Source organism: Ovis aries, chromosome 26, assembly GCF_016772045.2.
Source record: "Ovis aries strain OAR_USU_Benz2616 breed Rambouillet chromosome 26, ARS-UI_Ramb_v3.0, whole genome shotgun sequence".
Lineage (NCBI taxonomy): Eukaryota > Metazoa > Chordata > Mammalia > Artiodactyla > Bovidae > Ovis > Ovis aries.
Window position 1 is genome coordinate 32230648 of NC_056079.1, and position 13152 is coordinate 32243799.

The 13152-nt window shown below is 48.0% G+C and overlaps 1 protein-coding gene across 2 annotated transcripts in view; it reads right to left on the reverse strand.

Moving 5' to 3' along the window:
* RAB11FIP1 (RAB11 family interacting protein 1) overlaps nt 1-12148 on the reverse strand; it is a 35112-nt gene extending 22964 nt beyond the window's left edge. For both annotated transcript variants that reach the window (XM_027962503.2, XM_027962502.2), the window contains exon 1: nt 11708-12148. In XM_027962503.2, coding sequence (XP_027818304.1) covers nt 11708-12084 — 377 coding nt within the window. In that variant the 5' untranslated portion in view covers nt 12085-12148. The remainder of the gene's footprint in view (nt 1-11707) is intronic.
* Between the last annotated feature and the right edge of the window lie 1004 nt (nt 12149-13152).

Consider the following 13152-nt stretch of genomic DNA (forward strand, 5'->3'; position numbering starts at 1 on the left):
CGGCCTCGGGTGAGGGGAGAAGCAGGAAGAACAGAAGAGCACCTGAGTTTCATGTGTTTGAGATGGAGGATGCACTTGATGGAAAAATTTTAAAAATCAGTTCCTTCACTGTCTTCCCTGAGGAAGAAAAATAAGGCTGAGAATCTCGCAGGGTCAGCAGGGGAGGATATCTAAAAGGGGTTGTAAGAAGGAGTGACTCCACGTGGGTGAAGTGTCCAGACTCTTCTCTTGGTAGTACAGAAGCAATGCATAGCAAACAGGGACAAAGACGTTTAAGACCTTTAGAACTTGTGGGATGTACCTGGCAGAAGCTAAGCAGTTTAACAGGTTTTGTTACTAACTAAGATAGCTGGTCCTCATTACCTAACTCTGAATACAGAATCACTGATCAGCCATTCTTGCCGCCCCGCTCCCCTCCCCAGGTGGATTTTCCCATCTGCCCACCGCCAGCTACTTGGTGGTAAATTATGAAGATTGCAAATGGTTCGTTTTCGACCCTAATCCCTGAAACAGCCATTCTGCAGCACTGAAAGGCTATCTGTAGCCACCAAATTCAATCCTAAAAAGTTAGAAAATGATACGGGAAAGGAGAGATCATATAAAAAGCAGGTTGAAAACGCTTTTGATCTTCCCATACTATTTGCTCTACAGAAAGTCCCTTAGAAAGTAATTAAAGCAGGTTATAGGGAAAAAAAATTTAACTGACTCTCTCTAATGCTAATTCAACCATTCCCTTTTGATGTATTTTCTTGAAGTCTTTTTCCTGCATGTTTTAACTGAGAGACGTCAGACAAGTTGCTTGACTTCTCTGGCTCCTCTGAAACAAAGCTAAAAGCACCTACGATAAGGTGCTTACAAAGGATTTTACAAAGATTGTGTGTGCTTAGTCGCTCAGTCCTGCCCGACTCTTTGCAACCCCATGGAGTGTAGCCCACCAGGCTTCTCTGACCATGGGGATTCTCCAGCGAATAATACTGGAGTGGGTTGCCATGCCCTCTTTCAGGGGATCTTCCCAACCTAGGGATCGAACTCAGGTCTCCCACATTGCAAGGGGATTCTTTACCACCTGAGCTTAAATGGCTTAATATATGTAAAGAGGTTAGCATAGTGCCTGGCACTTAATAAACACTTGGTGTTAGCTATGATCATGACTTGGTAATAACCAGAGAACACATGCAATTCTATTTGTAGTGTGTTAAATATAGCTCTCATACAGTTCCCACATCCACCATTTTTAATGGCTGCATGATATTCGGGGAGTGCATGTATACCATTGTTCAGCCATGCACGTGGTTCTCAGAAGGGAATTTAAGATACCAACAGTTCAGACTGACGGTAGTCCTAGGGATCCAGACTGACACCATCAAACACAAACAACAATGATTTGCATTTGAAGGGAGTGGAGAAAAAACTCAATTATAAAATTAGTTTGTATGATACAATTTCCAAAATTAAAAAGCAGATATGATATTTCAAAATATCATGTTGTTGTTCAGTCGATCAGTCGGGTCCGACTCTGCAACCCCATGGACTGCAGCATGCCAGGCTTCCCTGTCCTTCCAAGTGAAGTGAAGTGAAGTGATCAGTATGTAATCCTGTAATTTATCATGAGATTTAATGACCCTCAGAACTCTTCAGAACTTCTACGGAGGTGGGAGAGAGAAGAAACAGAGAGTCCCCAAATGATTTCAGGCACATGCCAAGATGACCTAACTGGCTGAAGTGTAAGGATCAAGGCATATTTTCTAAGTTGAAAGCAATACTCCACTCCTTGTAGGTAAAGACTACAGGAAATAACCAAGCATCAGTATTTTAAGATTCGCTAAGAATTAGAAAAATTGACACATTTATAAACAGGCAGTCTGCCACTCCTCCTATCATCTAGTTACCAATGTTCTACTTGACCATATCGTAAAAAGCCACAAATGTTAATGTTCTAACACCAGATCGGGTATCTTGCCTTTTGCCTCAAGGATTTCTTTGGAAGGAATGATGCTAAAGCTGAAACTCCAGTACTTTGGCCACCTCATGCGAAGAGCTGACTCATTGGAAAAGACTCTGATGCTGGGAGGGATTGGGGGCAGGAGGAGAAGGGGACGACAGAGGATGAGATGGCTGGATGGCATCACTGACTCGATGGACGTGAGTCTGAGTGAACTCCGGGAGTTGGTGATGGACAGGGAGGCCTGGCATGCTATGATTCATGGGATTGCAAAGAGTCGGGCACAACTGAGCGACTGAACTGAACTGAACTGAATGTATTTTATGTGATCTGCCAAAGAAGGGTCTCCGTGGGGTCCTTTGTCACTCAGGCACAGAGACCCTTAAGGATGGAAAAAGGAAATGAGATGGTCTGGTTCACCACCCCCTGGCCAGGACGAAAGAAACAAACTTCAGCACAGTAGACATCAAAGAGCTTTCGGTCCTCTCTCAGCCCCCCAGACAGACTCACACTTCTTTCCTTGGGAACCCCTGGTGGGGAGGGTGTGTGTTAGTCACTCAGTTGTGTGCAACGACTCTTTGTGACCCCACGGACTGCGGCCCCGCCAGGCTCCTCCATCCATGGGATTCTCCAGGCAAGAATACTGGAGTGGGTTGCCATTCCCTTCCCCAGGGGATCTTCCCGACCCAGGGATCGAACCTGGGTCTCCCGCATTGCAGGCAGAATCTTTACCATCTGAGCCACCAGGGGAGACTCTGCTTCCTGGTGGGGAAGCAGAGCATCTGACTCATCTGGTTATCAAGGCGAGTCCCAAGGAAGAGGGGAAAAGAAAACACATACTGAGAGCATTTCAAAATCCAGTTCTAACAACAAACTTCAGTAAGAATGCCCAGTGCTATGGGAGGCGGCACCCTTGAAGAAACAGCCCTGGGGCCCACCTGTCCCTCACACAGGACATGGTACTCTGGATTACAAGAGGCCTTTTCAGACCAGGCCTTCTGGAGGCCGTGGTGGCTCTCCCTGGGCTAGCCACATCTCTTTTAATAAACAAGAAGTTTAAAAATGAAGCGTGCAGCCGTCACACCTCTAGAAAGTTTTTCTGGCATTTCTTATAAAACCTGTTCCCTCAGCTCCACTAGGGAGGGCAGCGTTCAGGAAAAGACACTTAATTCCAGCTGCCTTTTTTCTCCCCATGGGCACATTCCTAAATGTGTCCTTCAGGGACACCCTGGAGACGAAAGCCCTTGATTTCTCTCTAACAGATTATCTACACGCCTCTCTCTGCAGGAAAGGAATTTCTCATCTCATTAGTGCCTAAAAGCGGCTCCTTTGCCAAAGGCACCAGCGAGCCCCCGAGCTGCAGGTGACCTGCTTCTCTGGTGCTAAGCAAGCCAGACCCCAAGTTCACACCGAGGCCACCCTTCATCTCTAATCTACTCGGCTAAATGTAAGATGGCTTAAAACTCAGCTTTCAAAAACCGAAGATCATGGCATCTGGTTCCATCACTTCATGGCAAAACAGAAGGGGAAAAAGTGGAAACAGTGACAGATTTTATTTTCTTGGGCTCCAGAATCACTGCAGATGGTGACTGCAGCCATGAAATTAAAAGATGCTTGCTCCTTGGAAGAAAAGTTATGAGAAACCCAGACAGCATATTACAAAGCAGAGATATCACTTTGCTGACAAAGGTCCAAATAGCTAAAGCTCTGGATTTTCCAGTAGTCATGCATGGATGGATGTGAGAGTTGGACCATAAAGAAGGACGAGGGCGGCCGAAGAATTGATGCTTTCAAACTGTGGTGTTGGAGAAGCCTCTTGAGAGTCCCTTTGGACTGCAAGATCAAACCTGTCAATCCTAAAGGAAATCAACCCTGAATATTCATTGAAAGGATTGATGCTGAAGGTGAAGCTCCAATACTTTGGCCACATGATGTAAAGAGCTGACTCACTGGAAAAGACCCTGATTCTGGGAAAGATTGAAGGTGGGAGGAGAAGGGGGAGACAGAGGATGAGATGGTTGGATGGCATCACCGACTCAATGGACATGCAACTGAGCAAACTCCGAGAGTTGATGGTGGACGGGGAGGCTTGGGGTGCTGCAGTCCATGGGGTTGCAGAGTTGGGCACGACTGAGCAACTGAACGACAACAACAAATTTTTGAAATTAGAGCACTAATATTAAACTTCTTGTTTATTACAAGAGATGCGGCTACCCTGGGGAGAACCACCACGGCCAACAGAAGGCCTGATCTGAAAAGGTCTCTTGTGATTCTCTTGTGATCCTCTTGTGAGTACCGTGTCCTGTGTGAGGGATAGGCTGTTTCTTCAAGGGTGCTGCCTCCCACAGCACCAGGCTGTGGGGTTTCCTCTTACACGAAAGGAACTCTTCATTCTTACTGAAGTTTGTTGTTAGAATAGGATTTTGAAATGCTCTCGGTATATGGGTTTTCTTTTTTCCTCCTTGGGACTCACCTTAACCAGAAGAGTCAGATGCTCTGCTTCCCCACCAAGAAGCAGAGTCTTCCCTGGTGGCTCAGACGGTAAGGATTCTGCCTGCAATGCGGGAGACCCAGGTTCGATCCCTGGGTCGGGAAGATCCCTTGGAGAAGGGAATGGCAACCTACTCCAGTATTCTTGCCTGGAGAATCCCATGGACAGAGGAGCCTGGTGGGGCCCCAGTCTGTGGGGGTAGAAGTGTTTAACAAAGATTAAACACTTCTCCACATCCCACTGGCAAATGACCGCCTGCCCTATGTCTCCAAGGACTGTAACCACTTACTTGCCCGTTCAGAGATGTCAGAACACCTGGGCTGGGTCACACAGCAAATGAAGAGATGGAAGTGGGCCCTGGACAAGGGGAAAGAGGGCCAGCTGGCCTGGTCTCCTGCTGGGCCAGCTGCGGCACGAGGTCCGACCTAGGACACCTTCAGGGAAGCACAACCCGCTCACCAAGTATTTCCACACAGATGCTGGTTTTCTTCAAAGGCTGATCAAGGTTCTGGTTGTTAACCCTGCTGGAATTCAAAGGCCCTGAGGCTTAGAGATCCAAGTAGGTTCTGAACCAAAGGCCACCCAGGGCCTGGTTGTGAGATGAAATAAGGCCTTAAATGCCTCATCTAGAGCTAAACCACGGCCAGCATCCTTCCCAATGTACAGGGTGAGAAGCAGCTTTCTCAGACATAGAGCAATTAAAAACCAGAGCAGCGAAATGGAGACCAAAGATTATTGTCCAGGGGGATGGAAGGATGATGTCAGCAAATACAGGTTGGAGCTGATGACAGTTTAATAAGCACGTGTATTGTTTTTAATGTCATCATAACATTTTTAAGTTAATAACTACAATTAAAATGACAGAGATACTATTTATAAAAAACCTTCCTCTGATGGTGGTTGTAGATATACAACAGAGGTCTTTGTAACCAAAGGGAAGTTAAGCCAAACAAGGCTCTTTTGTACATTCACCTTCCCCTGATGAGAAAAACCTTTACATGGTTGGAATGGTTGACTTACTTGCCTCCAAAGCTGTGTTTTTCATTGACGGGTTTACTTCCCTTCGTGTTGTGTATCATTTATTTTTTCTTTTCTTGGTCCTCTGTTCCTTGTGGCAGTGACTCCACCCGCCGTGTTGGTGCAACCGGTGAGGTCACATCAGTTACGCTATTACAGAACAAAGACTTGGCCTGTGCTAAAACTGCAAACACTTCAGGACACACATGTACACGCCCTGGTTTCGATGGGGTTTCCTACTCATTTGCTCCAACTCATTTGCTCCAACGGAAGACTCGACACACAGGCATCATGGCCTATGTTGTCTTTGCCAAGACATGTTGACCTCACTCTTGTATCACGGTGACTGCTGGGGAAAGCAAGCCGTCACCGTTTCCTGGTTCACGTTCAACAGCAAGTTCTCCTTATTTTATTTGTTCGTTCTTATCACTTCCTCTCACTCTCCCCCACCCACATCCAATCCACCACCAGTAAGGCCAACTGAACCTCAGAAATATTTCTGAAAGCCACCCACCTCTGTCCGTGCCCACGCCTGTCACCCTACTCCTGCCAGAGCCTCCCAGCCCACCTGTCAGGTTCCAGGCTAAACCTGCTCCAAATCTGCTCTACATCAGATAGCCAGACTTTCATAAACTGGATCACGTCACCCCTCTGCTTTCAACGCTCCGCGGTTTCCATTGCTCTTAAAGGAGGCCCGGCCTTCCTCTTCAGCCTCAACCTAGGCAACCTCTCCAGCTTCCCAGGTCTTCCTGCCTCAGGGCCCTGCACAGGCTGCTCCCCTTCCTCTACTTTTCACTGGAAAAATTCCTCCAGGTCTCTGCCTCAGAGAGGCCATCTGCAATCTTTGCTCTTTTCTCTTATGATATCCTGCTCTCTTCCTCTACCACACTCATCGCAGCACAAGATTACTCATCTTTGTGTTCATCTGTGTTCAGTCGCTAAGTTGTGTCTGACTCTTTGAGACCCTGTGGACTGCAGCACACCGGACTTGTCTGTCTTTCACTATCTCCCAGAGTTTGCTCCAATTCATGTCCATTGAGTCGGTGATGCCATCCAACTATCTCATCCTCTGTCACTCCCTTATATTCTTGCCCTCAATCTTTCCCAGCATCAGGGTCTTCTCCACTGAGTCAGCTTGTCGCATCAGGTGGCCAAAGTATTAAAGCTTCAGCTTCAGCATCAATCCTTCCAATGAATATTCATGGTGTGTTTACTGTCTATCTCCCCAGAAGGCTCTGGGCTTCCTGAAAGCAGGGATCACTGTTTATGCTGTCTACCCAGTGCCTCAAAAATAGTAGGTATTAAAAAATAATTACTAAAAGTATGGATGAACTTTAAAAACAAGGGGGAGAAAGGCAGTGAGAACTTTCCGCATTGCTAACTGAATGCCTTGTAAATGAAATCACCATCAAATCATATCACAAAAAGCACACCTTTCACATCACAGGAACCGTGACTGTGATGCACCCTCCCCTTTTGAGTCACTCCATTCCCCCGCTGTGAACAGGCTGGAGTTACTTCTTCCAGAGCCCATAGATCACCCGTCCTGGACACTGAGCTATCAGTTTCCTATACTGGGTGGGAGGGGCCTCTGCCAGTTTGGAGGTGGGAGGGTTTCCAATAAAGCCCCAATGTCATCTTTAAGACGAATCTCAAAAAAAACAGAAATACTTAACCAGTAACAGCATTGCTCAAATTTTCCAGTCCGTTACAAAAAGCCGAAAAGTGCTTAGGAAACCCAGAGGTATTCTATAAGTGCAAACACTGACGGCTCAGAGTTGTGAAGCTGAGATCTCTGTGCTCATCTGCAACTTCTCTGCCTCCCACTCTCCCAGAAAAACAATGGTCTCACCTTTCTTCTTAATCACCTGAATTTCCTTTGGTAACATATTACACCATCTTACTACACTTACAGTTCTTCAAAATGTCTAATCTTTACAGTATCCAAATCCGTTCATATGCAACCAAATTCTCTTTTGAATCTTTGAGAAAGATGAGAAAATGACCCTCCATCTTTCACTCTCTCTCCATATCTGAAAGGCTATTGTGGTATCAAATTTCATCCTATCTGGTTACACAATGGCCTTCCAGTCACCAGCCTCAATATTTATTTTAATCTGTCTTTAAGCGATTACTGCCCCCATTTTTATTGCTGTTGGTATTCTTAAAAGATGCTTGGTTTTGAGTTTGGTGTTTTTGGTCCAATCTAGGACCCTTAGCTACTCAAGACCAGACAGCAGAGGAGACCACATGTTGATCCCCTTACTCTGCCTCTCAGAGTCATGTCTGTTTCATGATCACGGGACTTAACTGATTTCCATTTAACCAAAGCTCAGCTGAGACCACAGAGAAGTATGGATGAGTCTGCCCTCTGTATCCACAGGTCCTCAGATTCAACCAAAATATAAATATCTCAAAAATATTCAAGAAAAAAAACTCTAGAAAACTCCAAAAAGCAAAACTTGGATTCATGCACTGGCAACTATTTATATAGCATTTCCATGGTATTTACAACTACTTACAAGAAGCCTGCCATGCTGCAGTCCATGGGTTTGTAAAGAGTCAGACACAACTGAGCCACTGAACGACATGGCATATATATCATATTAGGTATTATAAGTAATCTAGAGATGATTTAAAGTATACAGGAGGATGTACAAAGGTTATACACAAATATGAAGCCATTTTATATAAGGGGCTTCAGCATCCACAGATTGTGGCATTGGTGGGGGAGCTGGAACCACTCACCCTTGGATATGAGGGACAATGCATTAATATCAGTGCAAAATCAGTTTATTTTGATTTCTTCTTACCTAAAGGGGCCACGCACTCTTCCCTATTAAGTGGATCGTATCTATATGTCCATCTCTGTCTAGTGTTTTAAAGATATGTATTATCACACTGCAGCCATGAAATTAAAAAACACTTACTCCTTGGAAGAAAAGCTATAACCAACCTAGACAGCATATTAAAAAGCAGAGACATTACTTTGCCAACAAAGATCCATCTAGTCAAAACTACGGTTTTTCCAGTAGTCATGTATGGATGTGAAAGTTGGACCATAAAGAAAGCTGAGTGCCAAAGAATTGATGTTTTTAAACTGTGGTGTTGGAGCAGACTCTTGAGAGTCTCTTGGAAGGCAAGGAGATCCAACCAGTCCATCCTAAAGGAAATCAGTCCTGAATATACATTGGAAGGACTGATGCTAAAGCTGAAACTCCAATACTTTGGCCATCTGATGCAAAAAAATGACTCAGTGGAAAAGACCCTGAGGCTGGGAAAGATTGAAGGCGGGAGGAGAAGGGGATGACAGAGGATGAGATGGTTGGATGGCATCACCAACTCTGTGGACATGACTTTGAGTAAGCTCCGGGAGTTGGTGACAGTCAGGGAAGCCTGATGTGCTGCAGTCCATGGGGTCACAAAGAGTCAGACAAAGCTGAGCGACTGAACTGAACTGAACTGATCATCACCCTAATCTGAGGTTGGCAAAATCTGAGTCATTACAAAAGCATATTCTCTTGATTCCAAATATGTGATATGTGGGGTCTTATTAGGAGAACAAATGAAAATATCAGCACAGTTAGCTCTTAACACCTTGAGTTTTAACTTCTGAATGGCAACTGTTTTCTGTAAAGATTAACATACATGCAGACACGCGCACACACACACACATAAAACTACAGGCCAAGATGTGAGCTTTTCTTTTGATTTTGATTTTAATGTCTAAGGTAAAGTCAAGCCATTAATAACCATTCAAATGATCCTCCTAGCCCAACCAGTTTCTTTCTGTTAAACTTCCACCTAACAGTGTATATCTCATGCTGCAAATCACAGCTATCTTGAGCACCCGAGTGACGTAGCAGGATATCAGACAGGCCTGGTTTAACTGAGTTCCCCCAGCATTTTGGAAAGTCCCAGGAAGCGACAGATGGAAAGCTTGCGATTTTGCCTACTGCTGGAGGAGCGAAGAAGGCTTCCTTTGTAGTTATTAAAAAATCAGCTAAGCACGGTTTTCCTACAAGCTGATATTGTGACTAAGTGGTCACAAGCTCATATAACAGGGACAGGAGTAATCACCAAGGTTTAGAATTACATCAGAGAGGATGAGAAAAATGAAGGCGCAGAGACTGAACCCTTCCTGAAATAGGGAACTTTGGGAGGTTTTCGTTCCTCCCAAAGCAGTAACAGGACCTTTTGAATCTACACATGGGGTTCCATTAATCCAGGAATCCAGAAACATCTTATAAATATCAGCTAAGTCTGGCCACAAGCTCCATCTGTACATGGGGAAACTTGGGTATTTAGAGACGGAGCATCCTGAAGCCCAACAATGAGTCAGGGCCAGAGTGGGCACCAGACCCAGAGATCTGGAATCCCTATCTCTATCAGGGAGATCCAATCTACTTTTCAAGGGAATAAGAAGAAACAGATGGTAGAGACAGACATGATATCCACACATTTGGGATGGGACAAGGCAAAGGACAGTAAATCCAAGGCCCCAAATGTCATTTAATCAAGCAGAAAGTTAGGACTGCTTCAGCCCCTGGTCAGCAAAGATGCTGCTGCTCACCTTACAGCTTGTAAGCTGATGCCACAAAAATACCCCATCCATCCTCACCTCTAGGCTCTCCCTTTTTATCTGATTCGAGCTCAGAAATGCCTGTTGATCTTTGGCTGGATAAAGGAAGCAGTGATAACATTTGCAAGAACCTACAGAAAAGAGAGTCTGGTAACATCAAATCTTCTGGCTCTTCCTGCTTCCTCCCCAAGGGAAAGTTAAAATACCATGTATATCTAAAACATACAGCGTGAATCAGAGTGCTTCATAAACCACAGAAATTAGGTGATAACATGACTAGCATATTTAAGGTCCAGCAAAGCAACCAATTAAGCTAAGCGAGGCTGTGTGTGTGTGTGTGCTCAGTCATGTCCAACTTTTGTGGGACCCCACGGACTGTAGTCCACCAGGCTCCTTTGTCCATGGGATTTCTGGGCAAAAATACTGGAGTGGGTTACCATTTCCTTCTCTAGGGGATCTTCCCCACCCAGGGATAGAACCTGCATCTCCTGCCTTGGCAGGTGAATTCTTTACTGCTGAACCAGAGAGGAAGCTCTAAGGGAGGCTAGCTCTGGGTATACCAGATGAGCATAATCAAATGTTCCATTCCAAACACTGAGAGAACACAAACCGGTAACAGTTCAGAATGCACAGGGGTTTGCTTTGCTTTCCCTAAAGGAGTGTGATACCCTAACACAAACATCGTAAGGAGGGAGGGGAGCTACAGGTGGGCAGCCATCCTGCCCCCTCAACCCCCTCCCCGCCCCACTCAGTAGGACCAGAGAGAACTTTGCAAACTCCAGAGCGAAATAAGGCCTACTTTTCAGTTCAACCTGGCCAACCGCAGGCCCTGGTTCCAGCCATCACTGGGAAATCCTTACTAATTTGGGGCCGAGGGCAAAAATGGTTAGTGTATTTCAGCCTGAAAGTTAAGACCAAACTGTTCTAGCATTCCTAGAGGAGGAGAGGAAGGAGGGAGGGGCAAATTCTCCCGATCGACCCTTAAGGCGTTGGTGAGAAGGGGGTAGGGGATAGCCCTCGCTGGACAGCCCCCGTTCCCCTTTCCCCACCCCTCACCCACACCCACCCAGCACAGTAACGCCCCCAGCTCGGCCCCTGAGCGAGGCTCTAGGGCTTTGGTGTCAGTGGATCTAACTGCTCCAGTTGGTTTTCCCAGCGCCCCGGCCCAGCCATTCACAGCTCGATGTCCAGTACAATGAAATACCCAGGAGGCTTTACACGTAAGCTGATGCCTACATCAAATATACACAGCTACTCAGCTAATAAGAGGAATTCGTCAGCCCACACATAGTTTCAATTCATCAAAAATTCATGAAGTGATTACTAAATGCCAGACGCTGAGCTCCGTCCAGCAGATTCAAAAAAAAAAAAAAAAAAAAAAATCCCCAAGTACCGGAACCCACCTACTGGGAGAGCCGGGGCAGGCCAGCCCAAGAAGAAGAAGCTAGGCGAGAATCCTAGAACCGGCCGAGCGGGTGGGAGGATTGGGGGGAGGGATTCGGGGGAGGGGGATTGGGGGGGGGGGTGGGGGGTGATTGGGGGGTCCCCCTCTGCAAAGGCGTGGCCCCGGCTGTCCCCTTGGGGAGACACATTCTGCAAGGGTCTCGGCGCTCCGGCCAGGCTTCGTGCTCGCTCCGCCCGTCTCCCCGCGCTCGCCACCCGCCCGCACACTCACTGGGTCCTCCGGCGGCCCTGGTCCTGGTGCAGCCCCCGCAGGTCCACCTCGGCGCGGCCCAGGAACTTGTCGAGGCCGAGCAGCGCGCGGTGCAGCACGGTGAGCTGCAGGGTGGCGGCGGCGGCGGGCGCGGCCTCAGCCGACAGCAGCGGCGGCAGCTCGAAGGTGGCCTCTTCGCGCCACACGGGCGCGCCCAGGCTGCGCTCCGACACAGAGGTGGCGTACTTCTCCTTGCCCACCTGGATCACCGCGTACGCGTCGCTCGTGCCCCCGGGACCCTTGGCCCTCAACCCCCGCGCCTGCAATACCGTCACCTGCACGTGCGTCGGGGACCACACGGCCCCGGGGCCCCGGCCCGCCGAGGCTGCCAGGGACATGGTGACGGTTCTGCGACCCAACCGAAAAGTAAGGAGGTGATCGCCGCGACCGGCGGCCTCTACCGCCCGGCCCAGTCGCCGCGGCCTCTTTAAGGCTTCCGGTCACGCCCCCTCGGTGCCCCGCCTCAGCCAGGCCCCGCCCACCGCCCCACCTGCAGGACCTGGCCGACTCCGCCCCTTAGGGCCCGGGTTGGGCCGCGCGGGCGGGGGCGGGCCTTGGAGACTTCTACCCTAAGGGGTGGTTGGTTGTGTTCGGTTCACTCTCAGTCGTGTCCGATTCTGCGACCCCATGGACTGCAGCAGCACGGGCGTCCCTGTCCATCACCAATTCCCGGAGCTTGCTCAACTCCTGTCCGTGCAGTCGGTGATGCCCAGAGTTGATGCTAAGAGGTGGAAAGGTGTCCCCAACGGCCAAAGGTCGCCCAGCCCAACCGGATCTGGCCGGAGCAGCGATTAGGCGAGGCAGACCTCATTTCCAGTCTGGTCTTGCCCTCTGGCAGGTGTTTGGCTTTGTACAGATTCCTTAGTTACCTTTGGGTCTCAGTTTCTTTATCTGTAAAATGAGAGAGCAACCACCTCAGAGATTGCTGTTAAAAAAAAAACAAACAGTCATGTTACCTGGCACAGGGCGAGTTCTCGATAAATGTTAGATATGAGGATGAGTGGTAAAGTATCCGCGTGCAGTGCAGGAGACGCAGGTTCGATCCCTGGGCGGGGAAGATCCCCTGGAGCAGGAAATGGCAACCCACTCAGTATTCCTGCCTGGGAAATCCTATGGACAGAGGAGACTGGAGTCCAAGGGGTCGCAAATGTGTCGGACACGACTTAGCGACTAAAGAACGAAAACAATGCGAGCGACTGCGAAGGCGATCCCAGATTCCTTGCTCTTCCTACTTTGGCCGCTGGGGCCATTACTCTGGGGGAAAGTCGGTCCGGGGAGGGTGTCAGGTGGGTGGCAATTGATGAGGATGTTCTGAAGCCCTGAAAAGGGGAAGCAGGGGGCACCTGTCGTGGCTTGGGAGCGTTCTACTTTGCCCTACCCTCACCAAATAAGGTGAGGCCGAGAGG